The sequence below is a fragment of the Eubalaena glacialis genome, chromosome 13 (genome assembly GCF_028564815.1).
Source record: "Eubalaena glacialis isolate mEubGla1 chromosome 13, mEubGla1.1.hap2.+ XY, whole genome shotgun sequence".
NCBI classification, from domain to species: domain Eukaryota; kingdom Metazoa; phylum Chordata; class Mammalia; order Artiodactyla; family Balaenidae; genus Eubalaena; species Eubalaena glacialis.
In genome coordinates, this window is record NC_083728.1 from 9,072,859 (window position 1) to 9,099,368 (window position 26,510).

The 26,510-nt window shown below is 40.3% G+C and overlaps 1 protein-coding gene across 1 annotated transcript in view; it reads right to left on the reverse strand.

The window, feature by feature from the left end:
• Positions 1 to 14,231: 14,231 nt before the first annotated feature.
• The window catches only part of TSHZ2 (teashirt zinc finger homeobox 2), a 442,402-nt gene continuing 430,123 nt past the window's right edge, over positions 14,232 to 26,510 (reverse strand). Inside the window, exon 3 of the mRNA XM_061209626.1 lies at positions 14,232 to 14,293. Within this exon, the coding sequence (XP_061065609.1) occupies positions 14,292 to 14,293 (2 nt within the window). The 3' untranslated portion in view covers positions 14,232 to 14,291. The remainder of the gene's footprint in view (positions 14,294 to 26,510) is intronic.

Below are 26,510 nucleotides of genomic sequence, written 5' to 3' on the forward strand. Positions count from 1 at the left end.
GATTTTTAACAACTGCGCCACCATGGAAGTCCATAGAATGCCATATAGTTTGAATTTGGATTTTGTCAAAAGCTTTTCCTTCCTCTGTTGGTATGATTCTCTTCCTTCTTAAATCTGAGTTTCTGACTTATTTTCTTCTAAAGAACTTCTTTTAACATTTCTTGCAAGGCAGGTCTACTGATAACAAATTTCCTCAATTTTTGTTTGTCTGAGGAAGTCTTTATTTCTCCTTCACTTTTTTTATTATTATTATTATTATTTTTTAAATTTTTAAAAATTTTTTTAAAGATTTATTTATTGATTGATTGCTATGTTGGGTCTTCGTTTCTGTGCTAGGGCTTTCTGTAGTTGCGGCAAGCGGGGGCCACTCTTCATCGCGGTGCGCAGGCCTCTCACTATTGTGGCCTCTCTTTTTGCAGAGCACAGACTCCAGACGCGCAGGCTCAGTAGTTGTGGCTCACGGGCCCAGTTGCTCCGCGGCATGTGGGATCTTCCCAGACCAGGGCTCGAACCCGTGTCCCCTGCATTAGCAGGCAGACTCTCAACCACTGCGCCACCAGGGAAGCCCTCTCCTTCACTTTCGAAGGATAATTTCTCATGGTAGTGAATTCTAGTTGTTTTTTAATTCTCTCAAGACTTTAAATATTTCACTCTACTCCTTTCTTGCTTGCATGGTTTCTTGAAGGGAAGTTGGATGTAATTTTTATCTTTGTTCCTCTATAGGTAAAGCGTTAGGTAAGGTGTTTTTTTTCCTTTGTCTTCTTTCAGTATTTTTTCTTTATCTTTGATTTTCTGTGGTCTGAAGATGATATGCCTAGTTTTCTTTTTGGCATTTATCCTCCTTCTCAGACTTCCTGGATATGAGGTTTGGTGTCTGACAATAATTTGGGGGGAATTCTCAGTCATTATTGTTTCTAATATGTCCTCTGTTCCTTTCTCTTTCTTCTCTGGTATTCCCTTTACATGTATGTTACACATTTTGCAGTTGCCCTGCAGTCCTTGGATGTTCTATTCTGTTTTATTTTTTGTTTTTTTAGTCTTTGTTCTCTTTGCTTTTCAGTTTTTGAGGATTTTATTATATACCCTCTGGCTCAGAGATGCTTTCCTCGGCCATATCCAGTCTACTGAAAAGCCCATCACTCTTCATTTCTGTTACAGGGCTTTTTTTTTTTTTTTTTTCCTTTTCTTTTTAAAATCTCTAGCATTTCTTTCTGGTTCTTTCTTAGGATTTTCCTCTCTCTGCTGACATTGCCCATGTGTTCCTACATGCTGTCTACTTCATCCATTGGAGCCCTTAGCAATTAATCCGTTTGTTTTTTGTTTTTTTAAATCATAGCTGTTTTAAATTCCATGTCTGGTTCTGATGCTAGCTCTATCTTTTCAAATTACATTTTTTGCCCTTTGGTATGCCTTAATAGCTAGATATGATGTACCGGGTAAAACGAACTGCTGTAAATAGGGATTTAGCAATGTGGTGGTGAGGAGTGGGGGGGAGGGGAAGCCTTCTGTAGTCTTACGATTATGTCTCAGTATCTTAGTAAGCCTGCGCCTTAGACTGTGAACTTCACAAGAGTTTCTTGGTTTTTTCTCCCCCCTTAGGTGAGATAGGAGGCTGGAACAGGCTGGATGGAATTGGGTGTTTCCCTTCCCCAGATCAGTTAGGCTCTGGTTACTAGTTTTTCCTAAGGGCAGGACTTGTTAAGAACAGAATGCTCCGTTGCATTTCAAAAGGGTTCCCTTTTCCCTCCCCCTGGGGAAGCCAAGGAGATTTTTCTCTGATACTTACGGTGGGAATCTGGCTGTGCTCCGGGAGGCGATGCTCCTGAGTTTCCTCCCCCTCAAGCCGCTACTCCCGTGTTTGCCTGTCTGTCTCTCTAATCTTGGGGTAGAGGGTTGCCCTCTGTCCTCCCCTCTCTTCTGGATCCCAGAGTTGTTGATTTTTCAGTCTGTTCAAGCTTTTTACTTATCGTTAGGACAGACTGGTGACTTCCAAGCTTACCCGCTAAAGCAGCCTGTGGCTGTTGTTTAAGAACACACATTTTCGTGACTGTGTAGTATTCTACCCAATAGGTGTAGCATAATTTATTTAATCAGTCTCCTATTTTAGAACATTTTGGTTCTTTCCAACTTTTCACAATTACAACAATGTATGATTGGATATTCTTTTCTTTTTTTTAACATCTTTATTGGAGTATAATTGCTTTACAATGGTGTATTAGTTTCTGCTTTATAACAAAGTGAATCAGCTATATGTATACATATATCCCCATATCCCCTCCCTCTTGCGTCTCCCTCCCACCCTCCCTATCCCACCCCTCTATGTGGACACAAAGCACCGAGCTGATCTCCCTGTGCTATGCGGCTGCTTCCCACTAGTTATCTATTTTACATTTGGTAGTGTATATATGTCCATGCCACTCTCTCACTTCGTCCCAGCTTACCCTTCTCCCTCCCCATGTGATTAGACATTCTTATCAAATACATCTCAGTGCACATCTTCAATGATTTTCCAAGGAAGACTCTTCAGAAGAGTAATTAATCAAAGAGCATGCACATTTTAGAGAAACTGATAAATACTGCTTAATCATTTTCTAGAAAGTTCCTACCCTTTTTTTCTTGCTGCAGCAATGTGTGTAGGTGTCTCTTCCCTGACCCTGCTCCAATAATGGAAACATTATGTTTTATTTTTGTCAATTGGATAAGAGAAAATGATTTCTCCCTGTTTTAATGTATGTCTCTTTGGTTATTACTGTCACTTGATATTGTCTTAAATGCTCACTAAGCATTTGTATTTCTTTATATACATGCTGTCAGTTCATGAGTTTTGCCAAAATTTTTCTATTTGGATATTTATCTATTTTTCTTAGAGATATATAAACATTACATCATTAATTATGCTAGTCACCATTAATCATATATTAATGTAATTTTCCCCCAATTTGTGACTTTTCATCATACTTATGGTGGTTTTTTTTTTGTTTGTTTTTTTTTTTTTGACTCCTGGAATTTTAGTTTCTATGATTTCTTCCATAGTATTTACACCTGGAAATAACTGCCCTGCCTGATATCAGGTAACAATTGACTTACATTGTCCTCTAGTTGTTCTATGTTTTCATTTCTAGATTTAATTCTTTCATTCATCTGAAATATAATTTAATATATAGCATAAGATATTTAACTTACTTTTTTTCCTGAAAAATTTACCAATCATCTGAGCACTATTTTATTGGTTATTAATGTACTTTTTCTCTACAAATTTAAAATTCTACTTTTATAATATGTTAAATTCTTTAAACAATTAACATATTCCTGGGCATTAATTTGTTTTACATTAAGTTGTTTGCTCACTTTTGTGCCGGTTCAGCATTTAAAAATAATCTTAACCTTGTAGCATATTTTCATACCTAATAGGGACATTCCTTTTATATATATTATATATATATATACTCTATCATTTTTATTTATTCCTTAATTTTGAAAAGGCAATGCATACACTTAGTAAAAAAATTTAATGTGACTGTGGTGTTTCTGAATGTTCAATTTGTTGAATACAGATTCAGATTTGCAATGGGCAAGATGGGTAACAAATTGGATATATTTGGGGCTTGTTGATGGACTTCGGTTTGTCCAGCCTGACCTTCTTATGTTTGGAGCTGTGTCTTGGCCTCCTCGGGGCCTGTCTCTGTCTGGCTTCTGTACTTGGACTTCTTTTTTTTTTTAATTTTATTTATTTATTTATTTATTTATGGCTGTGTTGGGTCTTCGTTTCTGTGCGAGGGCTTTCTCTAGTTGCGGCAAGTGGGGGCCACTCTTCATCGCGGTGCGCGGGCCTCTCATTATCGCGGCCTCTCTTGTTGCGGAACACAGACTCCAGACGCGCAGGCTCAGTAATTGTGGCTCACGGGCCTAGTCGCTCCGTGCATGTGGGATCTTCCCAGACCAGGGCTCGAACCCGTGTCCCCTGCATTGGCAGGCGGACTCCCAACCACTGCGCCACCAGGGAAGCCGCCTGTACTTGGACTTCTAAAATTCCACCCTGAGTCCATCGGCTTTAGAGCAAACACACTCTCTTGGGCTCTTAGCTCCTCCTTCTGCTGGGGGCAGGATCTCACGCTCCTGACTTCTTCCTCTCCAAATTCTTCCCTGAGACCACACTCAGTAACTCAGGTGAAGCTCACTGAGGCCCCTGGCTGACCAGAAAGTTAAGATGGCTCACAAGTGTATTCCTAGATCTAGTTGATAGTGGTCATCGATCCTGTGACATCCTTAAGAAATGCAGTGGGGGCTGGATGGAAGAGGTGGCTCTTGGAAGATTCAGGCAGTGGGTGGGCAGGGGTGAGGTAGGGAGCCTACCTCTCCCAACCTTTGGGCACGTTGGAAGTGCTGGGGAGTTCAACCTCCCCGACCCCCAACCCAACACCCCTCAGCAGCTGTCCACTAATAACTGAGCAGAGGTGGTATGTAGATATCCCAGCTACCTACTCAGTAGGCAAAATAACTGAAGCATGTTCTGCCCTGTCTCCCAGAGTCCCCAGGGGGAATGGGTCCCATTGCCTATGGTGGTCACTCTTCTTAAAGCCCCTTTATTGGCATCCTTCCCTCTCCCATTCCCTTCCCCATTCTCTAGACCTGTTTCCACAGGAAATCGATCTAAGACAAATGGAAACCTGAGTGCTGGAGGATCTTGAACAGGGGTCAGAAAACTATGGTCCATGGGCCAAACCTGGGCTGTTGCTTGTTTTTGTAAATAAAGTTTTATTGGAACACAGTCTTGACCATTTGTTCACTATTGTCTATGGCTGCTTTTCACTACAAAGGCAGAGTGGAGTTGTTGTGTCAGAGACCAGATGGCCCATAAAGCTGAACATATTTACTATCTGACCTTTCAAAGAAGAGGTGTGCCTATCTTTGGTCTTGAGGAGCAAAATGGCATGATCCGATTTACTTTATTAAATTTCACTCCCGGTGCTGTGTAGAGAATGGATTAGAGGAGGGAGCTCTTCAGGACCAGTTAGAAGGTCGCCATAGACGTCTAGGAAAGATAGAAAGTGAACAGATTTGAGTTGTATTTTGAAGTTAGAAACAACAGAGCTTGATGGATTGGATTGGAGGAAAGGGAGTGATTCAGGGTGTGTTCTTGTGTACTTCTCGTTCTTCTAACGCTCCTTTGAGAAGTTAACTTTACCTTTTTTTTTTTTTGGCCGTGTCACGCGGCTTGTGGGGTTTTAGTTTCCCGACCAGGGATTGAACCTGGGCCCTGGCAGTGAAAGCATGGAGTCCTAACCACTGGACCGCCAGGGAATTCCCAGAAATTAACTTTATCTTCAATATCATTTCCTTCAGGAATCCTTCCGTGACTTCCCAGGGTGGTTGGGGGCCCCTCTGTGCTCCCACATTCCTTTTACTCTTCCTCTCATAATGTTCTGTTCTTCCTTTAATCTTGCCTTAGGTCACAGAGATAACACACACAAAGCACATATTTTTAACACAATTCGAGTCTGGACCCTGTTCTCATCACCGTCATCACACTGACTCATCAGTGTAGCCCTCAGACCTCACCTAGAGTAGGTGCTCAACAAACAGTAACCAGGTGAATGAAGACCAAGAACTCTCTGATTTGGTCCAAATGGCTTCACTGCCTTCACTGCCTCGGCTTTCCTTACTCATCTTGCTTTCTCTAGCCTGGCCTCTCGTGTTTTATGGCTTAGACATGGGGCCATGGTGACACAGAGGAGCTAACAGGTGCCACCGTAGCACCATCATTTAATGAGCACAGGTCTGCTGCAGCCATGTGACACGGCAGCCGAGAGCTGGCTGTGCACGGACAGCAAGTCATGGCTGATGGGGCATCGGCATCTGCTTGGGGAGCTTGTGTGTGAAACATGGTCTCATTCTCCCGAGACATTAAAGGAAATGGAGGGGAGCAGATAGGGAAACTGAGTGTTAAGCAGGGCCATTGCTCTGAGTTGGAGGAGGCCGGACCTCTCAATCACGTCTGCCGTCTGCGATGCATCCTTGAATTTGTGAGACAGCCGCTCACTGCCTATGCTGAGATTCCATTGTAAGTGACTCAGGCACATGCTGACCAGATCTGAGAGCATCATGCAAAGGCGGCCCAGAAACCAAGCAAGGGTGCTGGCATTCGTTAAAAAAAAAAAAAAAAAAAAAATCTGCTGGAGACGAGGGGGGAGATGCTAGAAGTGGGTCAGTGGGTCTGAGCAACAGAGAGGCCCACCAATAATTTCCTCGCTTGGCCTCCCTGGGGGTCAGTGCTGTTCCCCACGCCCTCCTTCCCCTCTCCCTTGCCTCTCTGCTCTCTTGCCATCTTTAAAAAACACACATAGGCAGAAATCAATCCATCAAATGTCATTACAGATTTATTAAGCCTGATGTAGAAAGACATTTAACAGTAACATTTTCAGAAAGCATAAAAAGAGCACTTCTATTCAGTCTTGTGCTTTGAAAATCTAAATATATTTTTATCATATAAATAATTCTTTTCATGTTTTAAGTGCATCTGTGTTTTTTTATTTCTTCTTCTTCTCTCCTTTAATTTTCATTTTTCAATTGGCCAAAGTCGGCGTTGACGGAAATGAAGCCATTTGCAAAGCTAATGGTGTTGAGAGGCTAGTCTATGCTATACAGCTGGGTTTCCGAAAGGTGGTTCAATGTCTGCAGCATTAAAATGAGGGACAGCTTCCAGCAAAATCATAATTGAACACACCCAGGTCCTTAATGTCGGCAGTTGGGTTACCTGATGCAAATTACGATAAGGTTTCAGATGGGAACAGTCTATTTCCAATAACTACTGAGTGGGGGAAAAAAAAGACTTTTTTTTTGTCACAAAGGAAAGAGTTATCATGTTTAAGAATGTAAATAATACACGTACAGAAACCTTTTTGATGGAAATGAGGGGCTCTGTATAACCTTGGCGAGGGTATTATTATTTTTTCATAATAGCTAAAAGAAGTAGTATCTATTATTTAGGGCTTTAATTACAGTTCTCAAAGTGGAATGATTTTTCCTTTAAAAAAAATTCTTTAGAGGTAAAAAATAATGGCTTCTATGATATAATTTAAGGGTTTTCTTCACCTCCACCATCAGAATTTATTTCTAGTGGTAAAATTGTATTAAAAAAAAAACCCTCTCCTTCTAGAGCTAATTTCAATGCTGCAGCATCACACACACATACACCTCGAGTGCGCCCAAACAAAGTCATTTTTTATTCAGCCAGGGGCTGCTCCACATGTTTCTTTTGACCTGATTTAAGTTATATGGGATATCAAGACCAGATTATTTAGAATTAGGAGGGATGACAGGAGGATGGCATCGGGGGACAAAAGCAGGAGCATCTTTTCTGAAAATCCCTGCGTGTTTTTTCAAGCTGGAAAGCCATCATTTCCAGTGGGATTATTCGTCTTTGGGCAGTGACAATGCAGCCAAGCCTTTGGAAATTTGCAAGTAGTGGCTGCATTGAACACTAGCATTCAGGATGATCAGGAGCGAAGGAAAGTGTGGCCAGCCAAGGGAAGAATATTCCAGATCCAGAGATGTGGGCATGGATGCCTCCCTGCGATGAATCTGTCTGGCCACAGGGTGGTATAATTTTCCTAGCAGAAAAGTGTTTTTTTTTTTTTCATTGCAAGGACAATTTATACTCATCAAAAACAAGTGAAACATGGTTTTGATTAAAACAGCCTGTTGGCTCAATAATTTCTGTAATTTTAAAAACATCCTTAATGCAGAAGGAGAACATGCCGATGTCAGGAATGGCCTAGGGCCCCATTACAACAGCAACCGAATAAATAAGGAAAAGAATTGCGAGGTCATAAAAACAAAATTAAGCTAATGTTTCAAATTTTGACAATTATGAATTCTTCCTCTAAGAAGACATTAAAAAAAAAATGTTCAGGCACTATTAGATAAAATACAAAGAGGATAATTCTACATGGATGAGTTTGCAGTTTTCCCAAGGGGTAAAGCATGCCTTTAAAGGAAAACCCTGAATTAGGATGTTGGTTCCTCCCTAGATCCAACAATCGGATAGGACTCATGCAGACAGACAAACTTGGTTCTTATAATTTCTTTGTAAACTCAGATCTAATTCTTTCGTAAGCTATTGAAAGAGAATGATCAGGAAAGAAATTACAAGCATATTTTTTTTTTTTTCCTATACAAAAGAATCCCCATTGTGGGCCAGTTTGGTAGGAAACAGAAACAAGCAAATATAACAAAATCTGTGTTCATACATGGCGATATAGTTTGTATATACAAATATGTACAGTATAAAAATGTACGGAAGGCTGCCATTCCCAGCCATCCAAGCTGCATTGTACACAAGGAAAACAGCCTGGATTTTCTTCCTAGTATACAGGCAAACGTCGTATATACAGCATGCAGGTTATAGAAAATTAGTGCGCTTGCATGGAAACATTCTACAGGTATGCTTGCAGTCATTTTTCTTTGAAAATGACTGGTCTGCTTTCCTAATATAAAAATGTGTTTGCCTTTTCTTGCTGGCAAATAAGCACTTTCCTTTGGAGCAAGGATGAATGGAATTCTCCTAACTCACTATGCCCTACTTCCCCCACTGCCATTTCTAAAAGAAGAAAACAAAGTCTAGAATTAACACGAGGGGACAAATATATCACAGAAACATGGTCGATGCCAATTTCTTAAAAACCTACAAGTGCTCTGCAGAGTAAGAACTGGTTGACCAGTAAGAAGGCTGCATATGATCAACTACTGTCTTGATTTTAAAAGGGTTTGGAAGTTTCTGATGCACGCTGACAGCGCCTGGCTGTTAGGAATCAAAGTCAGAAGGGATTAGAAAGATACCAGCATATCAGAAACCAAAAAGTAGATTGTATCCCGAGATTTTAGGACATTTAAGAACCCTGAGCCAAACAAGAATTGTTGCGTACGTCAGCTTTTTTTGACTTGCATTGCATGTTCTAGCATCAGATGTGTTATAAGCCAAAACATTGTATTGCAAAACTGGAATGTTTCTGTAGCGTTTATCTCCCTGCAGGACAGGAACAGTTTTTATATCTTCTCCACAGATTGGTTGAGCTTTGTGTATTTAAAAAATATACATACACATTTATAATTCCTGAATGTTATCTGGGTCATTTAGAAAGTGAAAACATTATTGTACAAAGTCTTCATATTTGAGATATAATCATATGATTGTTCAAGTTCTGTAAATATATGCCTTTGCCTGGGGACGGAGATCCAAACGTAGGTTTCACATTCAAGATAATTCAGTAAACACATTGAAATTCATTTTCTGGAGGGGTTGAAGGGAGTGGTAGGGTTTTTTATTTAAAAAAAATTTTTTTTTAAGTAATGCATTTGTTAGAATTTTTCAACTTCTCCTGGGGGTTCTCACAAAAGAGTTATTATTTGTACTTCCAAAAGCAGTCTTAAGCAAATAAACATTGTACAAAGGGCTGCATTTAATCTGTCTTTTTTCAAGCAGATCGTTTTTTAAAAGGCCTTAATGATAATCATATGGCTATTGGTAAAATCATTTGTAGGCTGAGAGGTGTCAGATCAGGGTGCCATTACTTGGAAGAGCCATTTTACTTGGAATATATTTTTCCAACGGAAATGGACAGAGTTCTGTTGCAGAAATAACGTTCCACCTGGTACTAGCATTTTAAAACAGTCCTATTCTAATCCATAAAACATTTCTAGTTTTCCCTGAAGCTTTGGGCTGCCTTGCGCATGAATAATTTTTGGAGAAACACCCACGCCCGTTAGCCCATTGTTCGTAACTATTGGAAGAAGATTAACTAGAGCCTGGAAATTGTATATCTGCGTCTGCCTCTGAATCTGTGACAGGAAACCAAAGGAGATAAGTGGCTCTTACTTTGGATGAAGAGGTAAAATTCCCCTGTAGAAATTCTAAAGATGATTCACAAGTTTCAAAATGTTTAATGCTTCCCTACAATGGAAACATGTCTCTCTGTCTGGGGGGATGGAAATTTGTATCTCTTTCTCCTGCTCAGCCTTTGCCTAAATGTATTTCGTGGATATTTTGAGAAAGTGCCACATATAGGAAAGGAGAAAATGAAATTAGCATTTTAACATCTCACAGGGGAAAAAAATAAACCAAAAGTTTGGTTGTGATTTTTTTTTTTTTTTTTGCCTAATGCATCTTCAAAATAGATACCACTTTTACTGCTCTTTAAAACTACATATGTATATTTGTGTGTTTTAAAGCCTTCAATATATTTACTTATTATTATTATTATTTCAGCATTCATCAGCACTCTTCTATTTTTGTTGCAGAGAATAGAAGATAATGTGAAAATGACATTTTTTTGTTTTTTTGTTTTTTTTAACAAAAACATTTAACAAGCTTGAAAAATAAAATCTGATGAAAAAGATTTGAATGCAGTCAAATAACCTGGGAAGTGACAGATGGGAAAGAAACAGAATGCAAGCACCTTTTAAGGCCTTGTAATCTTTGGATTTACTGTGAAAAGTTTCAGAAAATCGTAGACTCTTACTGTGGCACTGTCCATAGACCCTGGAAAATAACAGTGAAATTCACATATATACACGGATACACACACACACACACACACACCCCTCCTCACTGCTTAGCCAGAGTTACATAAATGCTTTCCCAAAACGTCATTTCATTTGTTTGTTTTCTGCATTTCAACTAAATTCAGTGGCTTGCGTCTGTGACATTAATTATGAAAGACTCCAACAACTGAGCAGGCACATTTTTGGGGGTGAGATTTAAGAAATCTATTTGTGACCTTCAATTCTGTGGGGACCGTCTGGGCTATCCAATGTATTCTATGATTATAGTCTGCTTTTAGGTCTTGACCTATTTTTAAGCTATTTCCTCTCTGTATACTTTTCAGAAGGCGGATTCCCTATTCTGAAATATTATTATTTTGAAAAACAGGAATAAAATGCAAATAACATGAGGGGAGTTGGACACTATGTCAGCTCCTCGCCCAGGTGTCTGGTATCAGCTACCTTTAGGAGCTGCCATAAGCATTGGAGGACCAGAATGTTGTGTGAATTGTTCACCTCATATCCCATAGCATCTAGAACAGTGTCATGCATACGGTAGACGCCTGCTAATACTTGTTGAGTAAATTTCCTGAATAAATGGCATTTCCTCTTCTGCCTTGTGCCCCAGTGCTTTGTGACATGCTGTACATTTGGTGAATTTGCTGAACTACAAAATGGGGCCAAATGCATAAATCTTAAGTATTCATATACAAGTTTCTCAGTGGACATTTCAGTTTGCAGCTTGTTGGTGGTCTTAGTTAGAAGGAGGGAAGGGAAAGAAAGGCAATCTCTCACCGTCACTGATACCAAGGGCTGGTGGCAGAATGGAGATCCTTGAGTGTAATTTGCATGACATTTGCATGCCATGTTCCTGTCCATCTAAAGTTTCAATTTATCAGAACTCTGTTTATTCAGAGAGAAGAAGAGAATTGTATGAAAGCAGATAAAAACATTCTCCTGAGTTCATGTGAGTTTTTCCCTCCAGAAAGAAGTTTCTAGAAGCCTGACAGGACTTGCCAAAGGAAGGCAGGCCTGATCTCTAGGAATATGCTGAGCGCTGTGTGTATCTCACAGAGGGAGCCCAGATCTTGTTTCCTAAGGAGAACACTGGCAGCTGTCCCTCAGCAGCAACATTTTTGGTTACCAAGCAACGATTCATGAGTCTTACCAAATTTATCAATATTTTTGTCTCTTGCCTCCCACCCCGCCCCTCCATAGAAATTGCGCTAGCAAAACCATATAGATTATATGTTGAAGCAGATGATTTATTTTTTCTTTCTTAGAAGGGAAACAATTTCCGTGGAGCTGAGAATCACATTGTTTTCCCCTAGTTGGAGCAAGAGCTCAAGAATCTGCTTTGGGATGGTTTCGACAGCATCTGAATTGTGTAACTTTATCTAATAACCCTGGGTTGGAGCAGGCAATTTTTAAGAGCTTCAAGAACCCCGATGCTAATGCATTGATTTTCCTTTAATAGAATTTCGTCGTCGAAGGACAGTGCACAGTAGAGTCCACCCTTCAATCTTAACCCATCCGAAGACTGTTCCTTTCCAGTTGAGCGCCGTTCATTTCCGGTTGAATAGGTTAAGCAAAGACAGACCTCGCTGTTCTCAATTCACTTTATGATCCTCCCATCATAAAAAATAATATCAGCACCTTGCTTTTCATGTCAGAACTACATTTGAGCTGCTATTCCCTATGCCCATGAGTAAATCCCATAAAAGCCGCCCCGTTGTACTGTTGCTATTTTTCCTTTTGGGTGATTGATTGATGGATGAGTGCTGACACTTCAATGAAGCTATTTCGACTGCCATCTCAATCCGATGATGTGAGGGGTATATTTTCTGTCCATGCCTCATTACTTCAGAATGACATTCCTGGAACTTCATTTACTTTTTCCCTCCTTCCCCGAAGCGCCATATTTTTTCCCATCTAGGTTATGCATGCCATAAAAAAAGCAATTTGCTATTATATGTGGCATAAGGGCAACACTTTCTCTAGGAGGTAAATAAGAATTTTTTTTTTTTTAAATCCCAATGTTGAATTTAAGGATCATGTCAAAATTCCCAAAACAATTCCAACAGGCAGGCTCCATGAGAAATGGTGCAGAGGATATATATGGAAATATTTGACTTCATTTTTTTAGTGTTAAGATTTTTGACAGTGATAAGCTTGGTAATTAAAGCAACAACAAAAAATAATTATTTTGTTTCGGAATCATCTAGTTCCTAGTGTTGTGCCTAGAATAGTTGAAGTATTTCACCTATAGCTGAGTAGCAGTTTACAACAGTCCACACTTATTTGTCCTTTGAGAATGAGGATATTCATTGTTTAGATGCAATGATGGATTTATCTATTATAGGTTGCTTTCAGTTGTATCGAAAATGCTCAACTAGAGTAAACAGATCTACCCCTGCATTTCCAAACTGTGCACTAGGTATGCAAGGGTTATAATATTAAAGCATGCTCTTAGCTTTTCCAAGTTGACTTAGGACCTGATTTTAATCTGTGTAATACAGTATTCCCGTTAATAATAACGTATAATTAAGATATCCGTTAAAAATCCATAACGTTAATTTAATGGAGAAAATCTAATACAGTTCTATTGGAATTTTTACGTTAAATTAACTTTAACGGGCTTTTAATGGATGTCTTAATTAGATCTCATTATTAACGGGAATATTCCACAAATTAAAATTGGGCCCTCAAAGTTTTAATGAAAAAAGTTGCAGGAACACATTTAAAATGGACACCCTATTTCATGCTTTCGGTTGCTTCTACAGCTAAGCTGTGTTTCACAGCCCATCAACAATAGGTCCTGCAGAAAGAAATTACCAGAAAAGGCTGCTGCTGAACTTTCTGCCCTGCAATGATCTCATCTCCTTGCTTTCTGATTCCACATCTCACTAATTTCCTCAATTCTGCCAATTTGCAGGTCTCATGTGACAGCGGTGCATGCTGAAAACTACATATTTTTTAGCCAATGAAGATAATAATGATAATAAAGATGCCCACCACTGCATGGGAAAAAGTCATTGGCAGCAACATGGTTAAGCCTGACTATTTGAACAACTTTCCCAGAAGATGAACATTGTTCAGAGGTTTTCTTGGCTCAAACTCTGGTTTAACTTAATAATTCTTCCACTTTGCAGTGATTAATGGCTCCCAAGTGCAGGGGCAGGACTGGACAATCCAGGTGCAACCGTAATTGTTGCACTGAACAGAAACATTTCCTTTAGACAAATGTTCCCAGAGGGGTTATAAATAGGAAATGGACATTACCATGGAAAGTAAGGTTCCAAGCGTCTACATCTAGTGCAGCCCACTTGGACATTAAACTATGAAGACTTATCCTCCCCACCCCCCCCTCCCGCCCTTTCCTGTCAAGTGTTACAAACTGACAAAATAAGTACATCAATGTTCTCAGTCATTACTTTTCTTCGGTGGCACTTTGTTTTCTCGTGACAGTGGAAAGGGGGCGGTAGAGACGAGAGAGCCCCGTTGCAGTTTATTAATGAAAATCTAATGTTGTCCATAAGCAGAGAAGTGGAAATCAATACTTCATTACCAAATTGTTAGTGAGGATGAAGAGAAATGGCTGGGGTGATTTCTTTTCTTTTCTTTTCTTTTTTTTTTAAGCAGTCTTCTTAGAGCAGGGTGTCAGGAGGAGTCAATGTCAGGAGCAGGGAGGTGCACCAAGGAAGGGCTCAGTGTGAGAGAACCAGGCTGGAAAGTTGAAACTAAGGCATTTGTCCTGTAGTGGGAATCAGAACAACAGAAAAAAATGCATTATTTTCTGAGGAGTAGCTCAGGTGGTTATTTCCCCCAGGGAGTCAAATTGCTCACCTATTTCATTGGTATTAATGTTCTGCATAGTGTCTTAATTAAGTCTAGTCTAGAGTATGATATAATCAGTTGATGGGACATAGAAAGGAAGGGCTAATTTAGGAAAAAAGTCTTAAAAATATAATGTATGGGGCTTCCCTGGTGGCGCAGCGGTTAAGAATCCGCCTGTCAATGCAGGGGACACGGGTTCGAGCCCTGGTCTGCGAAAATTCCACATGCCGCGGAGCAACTAAGCCCGTGCGCCACAACTACTGAGCCTGTGCTCTAGAGTCCGTGAGCCACAACTACTGAAGCCGGCATGCTTAGAGCCCGTGCTCTGCAACAAGAGAAGCCACCGCAATGAGAAGCCCATGCACCGCAAGGAAGAGTAGCCCCCGCTCGCCGCAACTAGAGAAAGCCCGCGCGCAGCAACAGAGACCCAACGCAGCCAAAAATTAAAAAATAAAAAAAAAAATAATGTACGGAAGAGATATTTATTTATTTATTTATTTATTTATGGCTGTGTTGGGTCTTCGTTTCTGTGCGAGGGCTTTCTCTAGTTGCGGCAAGTGGGGGCCACTCTTCATCGCAGTGCGCGGGCCTCCCACTGTCGCGGCCTCTCTTGGTGCGGAGCACAGGCTCCAGACGCGCAGGCTCAGCAGTTGTGGCTCACGGGCCCAGCCGCTCCGCGGCATGTGGGATCTTCCCAGACCAGGGCTCGAACCCGTGTCCTCTGCACTGGCAGGCAGACTCTCAACCACTGCGCCACCAGGGAAGCCCGGAAGAGATATTTGAACACCCATGTTCATAGCAGCGTTATTAACAATAGCCAAAAGGTGGAAGCAACCCAAATGTCCATCTGTGGATGAATGGATAAACAGAATGTGGTACATCCACATCCACTCTCGTACATCCTACAATATGGATGACTCTTGAAGACATTATGCTAAGTGATAATAAGCCAGTCATAAAATGATAAATAACTTCACTTACATGAGGTACCTAGAGTAGTCAAGCTCATAGAAACATAAAGCAGAATCGTGGTTGCCAGGGGCAACCTTTGCAAGATGAAAAAGTCCTGGAGATGGATGGTGGTGATGTTTGCACAACAATGCGAATGGAATGCACTTAATGCCACTAAACTGTACACTTAAAAATGGTTAATGGATATATTATTATAAAAAGGGATGGAACCAAATAAAACATAAACCATAAAAAATGGTTAAGATAGTAAATTTTATGTTATGTGTATTTTACCATAATTAAAAGTAAAAAAATATATATATATGATTTTTCTATTGTGAAGCATTAAAAAAAATTAACCCATGGCCCCACCATCAGGAGAAAGCTCCTATTTACATTCTGTAGTACTACCTTCTAGTATTTTCTTTCCCACCATTTTGTTAGGTTTACATAGTTGTAAGTGCCCACTGTGTAATGTTTTTCTTTGTATTCTTTCACTTGGAAATCTCATTGTAAACAGTGGGATGTATTCTGTCACTTACATTATCAAGGTTTGCTAAACCATTCTTGTGATGTTGGACATTTAATTTGCTTCCAATTTTATTCAATAATATACAACGCTGTGATGAACATCTTTGTATTTAAAGCCTTTCAGTATGTTGGGATATTTTAATAGGCTTAAATTTCGGAGTCAAAAGATAGCAACATTTTTGTGGTGGGGAAATGCTTAAAACTACCTAATGGGGTGAATTTTTTTCAGATATGTGCTATTTATTTGTTTGTTTGTTTTGGCCATGCTGCATAGCATGCGGGATCTTAGTTCCCCAACCAGGGATTGAACCCGTGCCCCCTGCAGTGGAAGCGCAGAGTCCTAACCACTGGACCGCCAGGGAATTCCCAGATATGTGCTATTTGGATTACTGTAGGAATGCATATGATTTCCATCAGTCCAATCTGGGTGGCAATCCTTGTTTACACATTATTTAGTGGTAGTACTCATTTTAATGAGAAAAAAATACTTTGGACCTATATTTAATTTGTCTTTTGGAAAAGGAAAATTTCCAAGTTTCTAGTAGAAGAAAAAAGACAAGTTGAAAACTGTGTGACATTTGATGTGTGCAGAGAAATTACGTGCAAAGTAATCATAACAGACATTATAAAGGATACCTCGGTAAGTATGGCTGCAATACTAGCAACCAGTTATTATATACCTACCAAATGCCAGGTGCTTTACATCCATTACCATTAACCCTTCAAACAACTTCGCTTTAAAAATAAGAGAGAGAAAAAGTCTCAAAGAGGTTAGTGACTTGTCCAAAGTCCCACAGCTAATAAAAAGCAGTGGATGGCTTTAAATTGAGGCTTTCCCACTCAGAAGCTTCCATGCTCACTCAGGCACCACCGTCAGGGGAAGGAACCATTTCCCTTGGTCACTGAGTTTGTATTTCAGATACGAAGGGCCCCAGCAGTCTTTGCTCTGACTTGGTTGGAACCTCCTACCCCGCCCCCCAGCAGGTCTGGAAACTTGAAGGAGGATGGTCACGTGGTCACTTGATGGAGGAAGAGAAACAGGTTAAAGAAAGACAGAGGCTAGAAATTGCAACGGCATAAGGAGAAGGTAGGGGGAGGGAGAGAGGGAAAGAGAGGAAGGAAAAAGAATGACAAAGCCTGTCTTCCCTAAAGAGTGAATGTGCCTTACACTGTGAGTCAGGACGATGTCCTGGTGGGGGGCAGTTTCACACACAGTCTATTCATGGCCCTCATTTTCTCCTCCTTGACCTTGATGTTAATGTGATACCAGTTTTAGAGAACTTTATTTCATCTATCACTTCCTTGAACCTGCTCCAGATTTGATCAACACCCAAACTTCTCTGGCTGGGTTTCTCTTAGGTCAAAATTTGTTCTGGGAAGGGGAGCAGGGAAAAAGGAAAAAATAATTTTATTATAATCCCCTTTTGGAAATTCACAGTACATATTAGCATATTAAAGGCTCTGAGAAGGCCTGCAATTAAAACCCAACCCAATCCAACACAATATACCTTTCTTTAACCCAGTGTTTCCCAAATTCATTTGATAACCCTTCTCTTCCCTACAGAACACTCACAGGTATACTTGAGTGTCATTTTCTGGAAAACACTTTCATGACAGACTCTTGTGCAGAAGCAAATGAAGTTGTTTAGTTCTTGAGATCTCAGTCCTGACCTCATTACTGACTTTCTGTAATTCTTCGCTCAGGTTACTTGGCTTTTGGGGGTCTCAGCATGAAAGGATCCTGCTGTCTTGATAACTTGACATTTTTTGCGTGTTTAGTCTATACTATCCTTTCGAGATCCGTGCCTTACCTCATGTCAACTTCACAATGCTGTAACACAGGAGGTACTAGTGTCTACACTTTCCAGCCTAGGAAATGGGGATTTAGAGAGGTGAAGCCACTGACCTGCAGCCACCTGGCCGGTAATAGGAGAAAGGGTATCCAGATTCAGGTTTTTCTGGTCTCTTAAGCCCTGCTTCTTATATTGCCTGTGATCGCTTGGTAATGTCTTAAAATGTGAAACACTAGCATTATTAATAATTTAGAGGCATTTTCCCAAGAGTATCTGTACAGTTACTCAGTTAAATTCCAGATATGAGTGTCTTCTGTTAAAACCCGGCTATGATGCTATTTCTATCTGAGAGATCTCATATCCCACCATGATTGATGGAAGTGGTGGATTCTTCTGGAAGGGCAGTGTTTCTGTACTAGAAGAGAATGGTAAAGAAGAGACCTGAATCTTGGGCCACTTTGGGACAATATACCCTTAAAAAATTATTTCTTATCTTAAAAGAAGAAGAGAAATGTTTTTTTCCTCTAGGTCTAAAGATGAGACCTGGCAGAAAATTAAAACTAGAAAATGAAGGGAAGGGGGATGAGAATGGATGCTATTCCCTTTTACTGTTCAGAAAAAATTGTGTAGAATGATTTAAGAAAAAAAAAAGCAAATACTCTTGGTTGCCTTTCAAATGGTAGTTGAGGCCAAGCTCTGCTGCTTCATGAGTATTCCCCCCTAATATGTTGAGCTAATACAATAAAAATAAACCAGAAATAAATAAAAAATTTAATTACATATCGAAAAAGTCATTGGCAGTGTTCGTTAAGTAGAGTTTGTGAGGGAGAGCCAGACAAAAAGATGCAATTATTTTTGTATTAATTACAGTCACCAACAGATGCATAGAATTCTATATACTGTATTTTAATTTAGTCACGCTGGGATCCTTCATCCCTCGGGCAAGTCATTCTGGTTGGCTCTTCCTTTTCTCTGTGCCCTTGCACCATCCCAACCTGCCTTCTTTTTTCTCCAGTCTGTACTGTTCTTCTCAGAGCTGCATTATCATCCCCAGAGGGTGTTTTGGGTTTGCTACCATGATGGAGGCGCTGCTAGCATTTCATGGTTAGGGGCCAGGAATGTTAGGCATCTTGCAGTGTGTGCAAGGTCTCTCTGTAGGTTGGCATTTCTTATCCTTGGCACTATTGATATTTTGGGCCAGATCTTTCTCTCTTTTGGGGGGGCTGTCCTGTGCATTGTAGGATTTTTAGCAGCATCCTTGGCCTCTGCCCACCAGACTTCAGTAGCAGTCCCCCTTACCTTCGAGTTGTGACAACCAAAAATATCTCTAGCCTTTGCCAAATGTCCCTTTGGAGTGGGGCAAAATTACCACTGGTTCAGAACCTCCAACCTAGCAGAAAACATTTTTGTTATTTGAGCCTAGAACCTAAGTCCATTTTACATATAAACACAAAGTCTCTTATGCACAGTTTCATATACATTGCATTTTCCAGAAATAAAGCTACCTTGCAAAGAAAGAGAAACTGTGCTTTGTTTTGTCTGGAATGTTCATGGGAGTCATTTGCTGTTTTAAAAAACAGGTCACCATTGGCATTTGTGCTTATATTTGAGATGCCCATTCAACCCACCCACATTGATCTGCATTGATCACTGACACGTTCACTAAACTCTACATCCAGGAGCACGCATCGGGCTACCTCATCATGTCTTCGAGGACCTCGTTACTCTGAGTGTGGTCCATGAAACAGCAGCCCTGGCATCACCTGGGAGCTTGTTGGAAATGCAGAAGGCTGGGTCCACCCCAGAGCTGCTAATTCAGAATTTGCATTTTAACAGGATGCCCAGCTGATTTGTATCCAGGTTCAACTTTGAGAAGTCTGGTTCTAGTGAATTTTTGTGCCCAAATGTTTTCCTTTTCTTTCATGTTATACGATCATGGCATTAGATGATTTCTTTTTGAAATTATGTGTGTAGGCTGGTCATTTGATCTACGAATTCTTTTTCAGGAAGTAAAGGGGAAATTATGAAATGTTTGTCCAGAAACGTCCACACTGGGTCTTTGAAGGGCGAGGACCTCTGCTCTACACAAGCCCTTTCTAGGAGGCAGCATCCTGTTCCGTAATGTTAAATCTCACCCGTATGCTGAAGACTGAGTTCCAGATCCGTGCATCCAGCTGGCTTCTGGACATCTCTACGTGAATATCTCACAAGTGCCTCAAAACATAACTTTTCCAATAGCCGGTGTTTGAATTCCCCGTCCCCATCCTGTTTCCTTTCTAACATTTCTATTCATGGGAAATGGAACCTCAAACAGCTCAATTGCTCCTGCTAGAAAGTTGGGTCATCCTTGACACCTGGTAATAAAATTCCTCGCCAAAGTTGATTTCCATCTTCACTCTGTGTCCCCGTTCAAGCCTGTGCACATCTTTCCCGGATGACTGTGGGTCCCTCTTACCGGGCTCCTTTAGTCCACTCTGTGTCCTGTGGATCATTTCCCATATGGCAAATGTGAGCTTATGAAAATTGAGATTAGATTGAAGCAGTCACTTCCCATTCCTCCTAGCTTAGACTCCTTCAGTGACCTCTACTGCACTTAGAAAAAACCCTGTTTTTCTAAGACTTTCTGCCTGATCTGCTTTGCCATTTCTCTGACCGCTCCTGGGTCTGTACCGCTTAGTGATATGTCCCGAGAACGCTGGCCTTCTGACAGTTTCTGAAGCATGTCTCCAGGTATTCGAAGATGCTGTTCCCTCTGTCTAGAATGCGCTTCCTCCTATTCTTTGTTTGGCTAGCACCTTCTCATCCTTGAGGTCTTAATTTAAATGTCATTTCTTCAGAGAAGTTTTTTCTTACCCGTTGAACTTGATTAAATTATTTTGTTATAATATTGCACATTTTATGTTGTCGTTCTAGGACTTGTTGTGGTTTATGAACATAATCATATATGTAATTTTTGGTTCAGTGTCTGCCTCCTACTCTGGCTTATAAAGCCCAGGAAGGCATGGGCTCTGTGCATTACACTCACATCAGTATCCCAAGCATATAAGCCAATATCTGGCACATAGTAAGTACTTGATAAATATTGGTTGAGTGAATGAAGTTCTAAAGAAAATAATTTGAAGTCTATCTCTTCAAAGATGAAAAAGGAATTTTAAAATATTTATTACTAAAACAGTACAAAAGAAAAAATATAGATTTATCTGGAATCCTTCTTCTGTAATTCTATGAAAGAGAACATGTAAAGAAAAAAAGAGGGGCTTCCCTGGTGATGCAGTGGTTAAGAATCTGGCTGCCAGTGCAAGGGACGTGGCTTCGAGCCCTGGTCCAGGAAGATCCCACATGCCGCGGAGCAACTAAGCCCGTGCGCCACAACTACTGAGTCTGTGCTCTAGGGCCCGTGAGCCACAACTACTGAAGCCCACGCGCCTAGAGTCCGTGCTCCGCAACAAGAGAAACCACGGCAATGAGAAGCCCATGCGCAGAGAAGAGTGGCCCCTGCTCGCTGCAACTAGAGAAAGCCCACACGCAGCAATGAAGACCCAATGCAGCCAAAAAAAAAATAAGAAAAAATAAAAAAGAAAAGAAGAGAACAGACTAGAAAAATTAGTCTAAGGAAATGGACATCAAGAAGCTTTGCCATCTAAGTGGTGCTTTCAACTTCAAAGAATAATTTATTCTGCCATTCTGAAGCAATTTATATTTTTCAAAGCACATTCATATATATATTCTCTTCTGAAATATATTGGCTAAATATTAGTAGCCCCAAAGATAAAGAGTTTAAATAATTTGCTGAGGGAGTTTAAATAATTTGCTCCCATGGTGATCGTGATGGGTCAGGACACCTGACTCCTAATTCAGGGCTTCTTGAAACTATTTGGTTGAAAATGAAAAAAAAGAGTAAAATACAGCTGCTGAAGAAATAGAAAATGTATTATTAAAAAAAGACTGTGGCAAGGAGGCCAGGTGGAAATGGAGACAGGCGATTTTTAACCCTGTAATCCTGGGAGAAACCTGCAGGTAATATTTTTTTCAAATTGATTTTACAATTTGAAAATCCAAATTGGCTTACCTACATTGATGAATTTCATCATTAGTGCTTCATCTAATTTTTCCTAAGAGAAATCTCTGTGTGCAGAAACCCTTAAACTTTGGTGGACCAATTTCAAGTCTTTGAATGAATAAAATAATTGCTTAAATATATTGAACACTTTTTATACGCTAGACATAGCTTCATGTGAGTAGGTGGATAACATTTTAAAATATTGATATAGTTTTGCCTTTTCTTAATTCCTTTCTTCCATGCGGTTTTCTCACCATTGAAAACAGAGACCCAGACTGGTTGCCCAAGGAAAGGGGAGGCCACCAAATAAACCAGATAGGAGGAAGGGTCTGAGTTTATGAATGGCAAGAAGGACTTTTTCTTTCTTATGTCAAACCTCAAAGAGGTGAATCAGAAAAAAAAAAACAAACTAAAAATTCTATATCAGTAACGTCTGTGTCGTGACTATTAATTTTAGACCCACCACTTATGCATTATTTTCGTTAACCATCTCAACAACTCAACGGGGTATCCAGTATTACACAGGAAAAAACTGAAGTTTAGATAACTGAAGTGACTTATCCAAGGCGACGTGACTATCAGTGGAACTGGATATTCCGATATTCAATAGGAATATATACTTTCTGGATTTCAGAGTCTTTACCTTTAACCATGAAACTAATTGTTCCTGATGTTGAATCTGTGCCCATGAAACAACACTTCTTTTTTTGTATATTTGTTTAAGGAGAGCTTGATTAGACCCTTGAAGAACAGGAGGCAATGCTATTATTGATCTTGATAGTCTTCTCCTTGGGACATCTAAATGCAGACGGCATGCAGGTCATAATTGACACACTGGAAAATCTCAACTTTTGAACTTCCTCTTTTAAAGCACAACTTGTGATAAATCAACCATGTGTCTCAAATGCATGATATATGCTTCATGACACAAACCAGACTGTCAACTGTCTACAGCCCGAAAGCTGGAGGAGACTTTTCCATGTCTTTTTTTTTTTTTTTAAATCAGTGCCAGAGCAAACATCTAGGTTGACCTCCATCCTATATCACCAACCTCCAGTGTCTAATGGAGTGGGCCAGTTGGAAATACTTTTAAAAATAAGTTCCCTTTAGGTCTACTTCATGGGCAGCCCTTGAAATGGTTTAAAATCTCTTCACCATGGTGTGCGAAATGGCTGTTCAAGAAACTGGCAGAAACAGGGTGACGACTTGGAGAACAACAACAAAAATGTCAGGCGAGAAGATGAGGGGCTTCCTGAGAGTGGCACAAATGCTGTCACTAGGTGTCATTTGTGTCTTTGCTTGTGTGTCAGCTTAGAAGATTTCAATGGCAGCAGAAAATCTGTTCCTTAAAGCACACTCTTCAACTTCAGGCTACCCAAGTAGTTAAGAAACAGAAATGAAAGAAATGGCATGAGGGTTTGCCCTCTGAAAATCTCTTGACAACTAATGATGGGATTATGGAGTCTTAACTGCCGTACAGTTATCCCTAATTATAACCAAAGGTACGTCAATCTAAATAAAAATGATAAGACAGAGAGAGGCAGGCTCCACTCCCTCCTCCCAACTTGCTTTTTAACATGAATCTCTTCACAGTATGATGCTTTGACAAAGCTTGGATTGAATAATTATTAAAAAGAGATGGAGCCCAGTGTTAAGCAAAACATATTTTTGCAGAAAGGAATAGTTGAATTTTTTTTTTTTTTTAATTTTACAGAAAGGAATGGTTTCAGTTTTAAATATTTGGTTTAACATGGGAACCTCCAATTGTCTTTTTCGTACTCTATCACAAAAGTTATGCAAGAACTTTCTGCCAGACATTAGGTATCAGAAAAGGCATGACTTATTCTTAAATCTTGATATAGATTTTCCTTATGGGAAAGGTCAGTCTTGGGATGGATCTTGTTTCCATTTTTGCTTTCACTGCTAGGGAGCTCAGAGTCAATTTGGTGACCCAACTTCAGCAACTGTGTAACCTCTGAAGGCTACAGTCTACGTGCATTAACTTCTCTTCATATTCTCTCTCCATTTTCCTTTGGCATTTTTGTTAATAGTTTGACACTTCCATTTATTAGCTGGGTGGCATTGGGGGAAATGACTTACCCTTTTTCTACCTAAGTTTCCACATCTGCAAAATCAGGATGAGATTAGTGCCTTTCACAAATGGTTCCTGGCACACAGTAAGAGCTCAATAAAATGTAGATTTAAAAAATGATTTTCTTTTCTTTTCTGATTTTATTGCATTGCATACAATATGGTACCTTAAAAGTGCTGTTGAATAATGTGTAGAATAAATTAAAAAAAATACATACATAAAATTCTGCTTATGTGTTAAGAATAGGGTAATCATCAGGTCTTGGAAAATGGATTATTCTTACCTTCTGGAAATTTAAAAAACTAAGTAGAAGAGAGCCTCTTTATTTCAGGCATTAAACAAATGGTGAAAAGAAATCAGCTGTCAATTCAGATGTGAAGCTAAGAAAAGTTTTCCTCTTTTATAAAAAAAGTATAAAATACCATTTCCAAACATTTGATGTGGATATTAAGAAGAAGAGAGTAGAAAGCAGTCATAATACCTACCATTTTATCAAATGCTCATTAGAAGCTCTGCACTTTACAATAATACCTGACTGTAGATCTCATTGTCCCTATTTATTGATGAGAAAACAGAGGTTTGGACTGGTTAAGAACATCAAGGTCAGTTAGTTAGTAAGCAGTAGAGCAGCATTTGAACTTAGGTCTGTCTGACTTCAGAAGCCTGTTCTCCAGCCAGTATTTATTGCTGTCAGTGAACTAACTAGAATCTTCTAAAGGCATGTTGCTCGGTAAAGCTATATAATGAAAAATGATAAGGACTGAAAAACTGTCCAGCTGTTATCGTCCTTTCAAGAGATAAATTAAAAGGGTGGCAAAGATCAGAACATCCTGACAATGGAAAGGGAAAATGTCCCTGGTGGTTTCAATGTTGATTATAATTTTGTGTTTGGCAATTATGTATTTAACATTTGACAATTCTCATGTATGGTTGCTTTTGGTGCATTGTCATACAGGAGAGAAAGGAAGCAATTTCCCTGTACCCATTTTTATTGAGCCACATTCATATACTCCAAAAGGGCACTTAAATTGTTTGAAAGAGGTCTAGATGCTGGCAAACACCACCATAAACAACCCGGACAGCTTAAAGTCCACACCGACAACAACATGATTCACAATGGAACTCATCTTCTCTAAGTGGAGCACAGAGCCAAATGTTATTTATGACAACTAACTTACAACCAGACGAGATTCACTGCATGGGCCCAGCTAGGGGACTTTACTGCTGCTTAAATGTGAGTTGTCAGCATTTTAGCTGACAACTAAATATTTTTTACCTCTGTGATTATGTGTCTAAGCCCATTGCAGCACTGTTTGTGATGAGTCTACACTGGACAAGGGGGTTGGTGGATTGGAAACCATGTTTAGATAATTCAGGCAAACTCTCCCATTTTCCAAGAAGAGTCTCCCTTCCTGGAATGATCGTTTCATTCATGCCTACTCTTTGCCTGAAGCTTGACTGCAATTGTTTTATTTAACTCTTATAATAATCCCCAAATGTAGCTCTTATGAACCTCCTTTACCAGAGATCAGAAAACTGAGGGACAGAGATTTAAGTAAAGGGACCAAGATCACATGTCTGGGAAATGGCAAAACTGGGATTTGAACCAGGTTTCCCTGTCACCAAAGGGCCATGCTGCTTCGTAATAATAACCGTTACCCTTTACCAATTTGCAAGTGACCAACAGTTACCAACCCTCAAGAAAGACTGGGAAGATATGAGTCGTAATTTCCTGTATAGAAATGAAGAAGTGGAGGTTCAGGAGGTTAAGTTGCCCACTCCCACCTCCCCAGCCCACGCAAATATTTCCTAGTGAATCTGGAGCAAAATCAAGACTTGTCTCGAGCTCAAACCTAGTATCTCATCAGACTCCACCACTGTTTCCCAAAGTACGTTATGGAAAGTCTGGGTGCTTGGAGATGCTCTGAGAAAAAGAAGATGTTCTTTTATTCATTTATTTATGACTTAAACGGAATCTCCTAAAAAATGTCAAGCTCCATCCCTCCTCACAGCCTTTGCACCCGCTGTCCCCTTGGCTGGAGTGTCCCTCCCATGATTCTGCCTGGATAATTCCTGCTCCACACTCACCCACTGGCTTAAACATCATGGCCTCAGAAGGACCTTTCCTTCTTCCAGAATCCAGGTTCCCAGGTTTCCTCTCTCTTGCCCTCCACTTGTTATTAATAACACCTCGGTTTGTGTGAATACGGTTTAATGCTTGCCTCTCCCACTAGCCTTCAGGGTCTAGGAGGGCAGGAGGGGTGACTGCCTTGTTCTCAAGACTCCAAAGTACCAGCCCAGGGCCTGGCCCCTGCGTGTCACTCCATAAAGAAATATGAGCTTTTCTACATACTTTGCCCACTGCTCTACCTTTGTAGAGTCATAGATATGAGACTGAATGACTTCAGGGATCCTCCCTGCCTCTGCCATTTTGCAGACAGTGACATGGTGGCCCCCGCCTTCACGTCCACTGGGTGACGGTGAGAATAGTAACCTGGTATTTACTAAGCCAGTATGTTCTTGGTCTGGAGCCCAAGTGTTAAACCAATTGCATCCGATTTAACCTTCCAGACCAACAAGGAAGTCGAGGCTCAGAGATGCTCAGCAACTCGCCCCAGTTCACAGCTAGTAAGTGACCCAGAGTTACGTAATTGCACCCCATGCCTCTGGGCGAGTTCTCCACTCTGGCCCCATGCCACATGGGGGT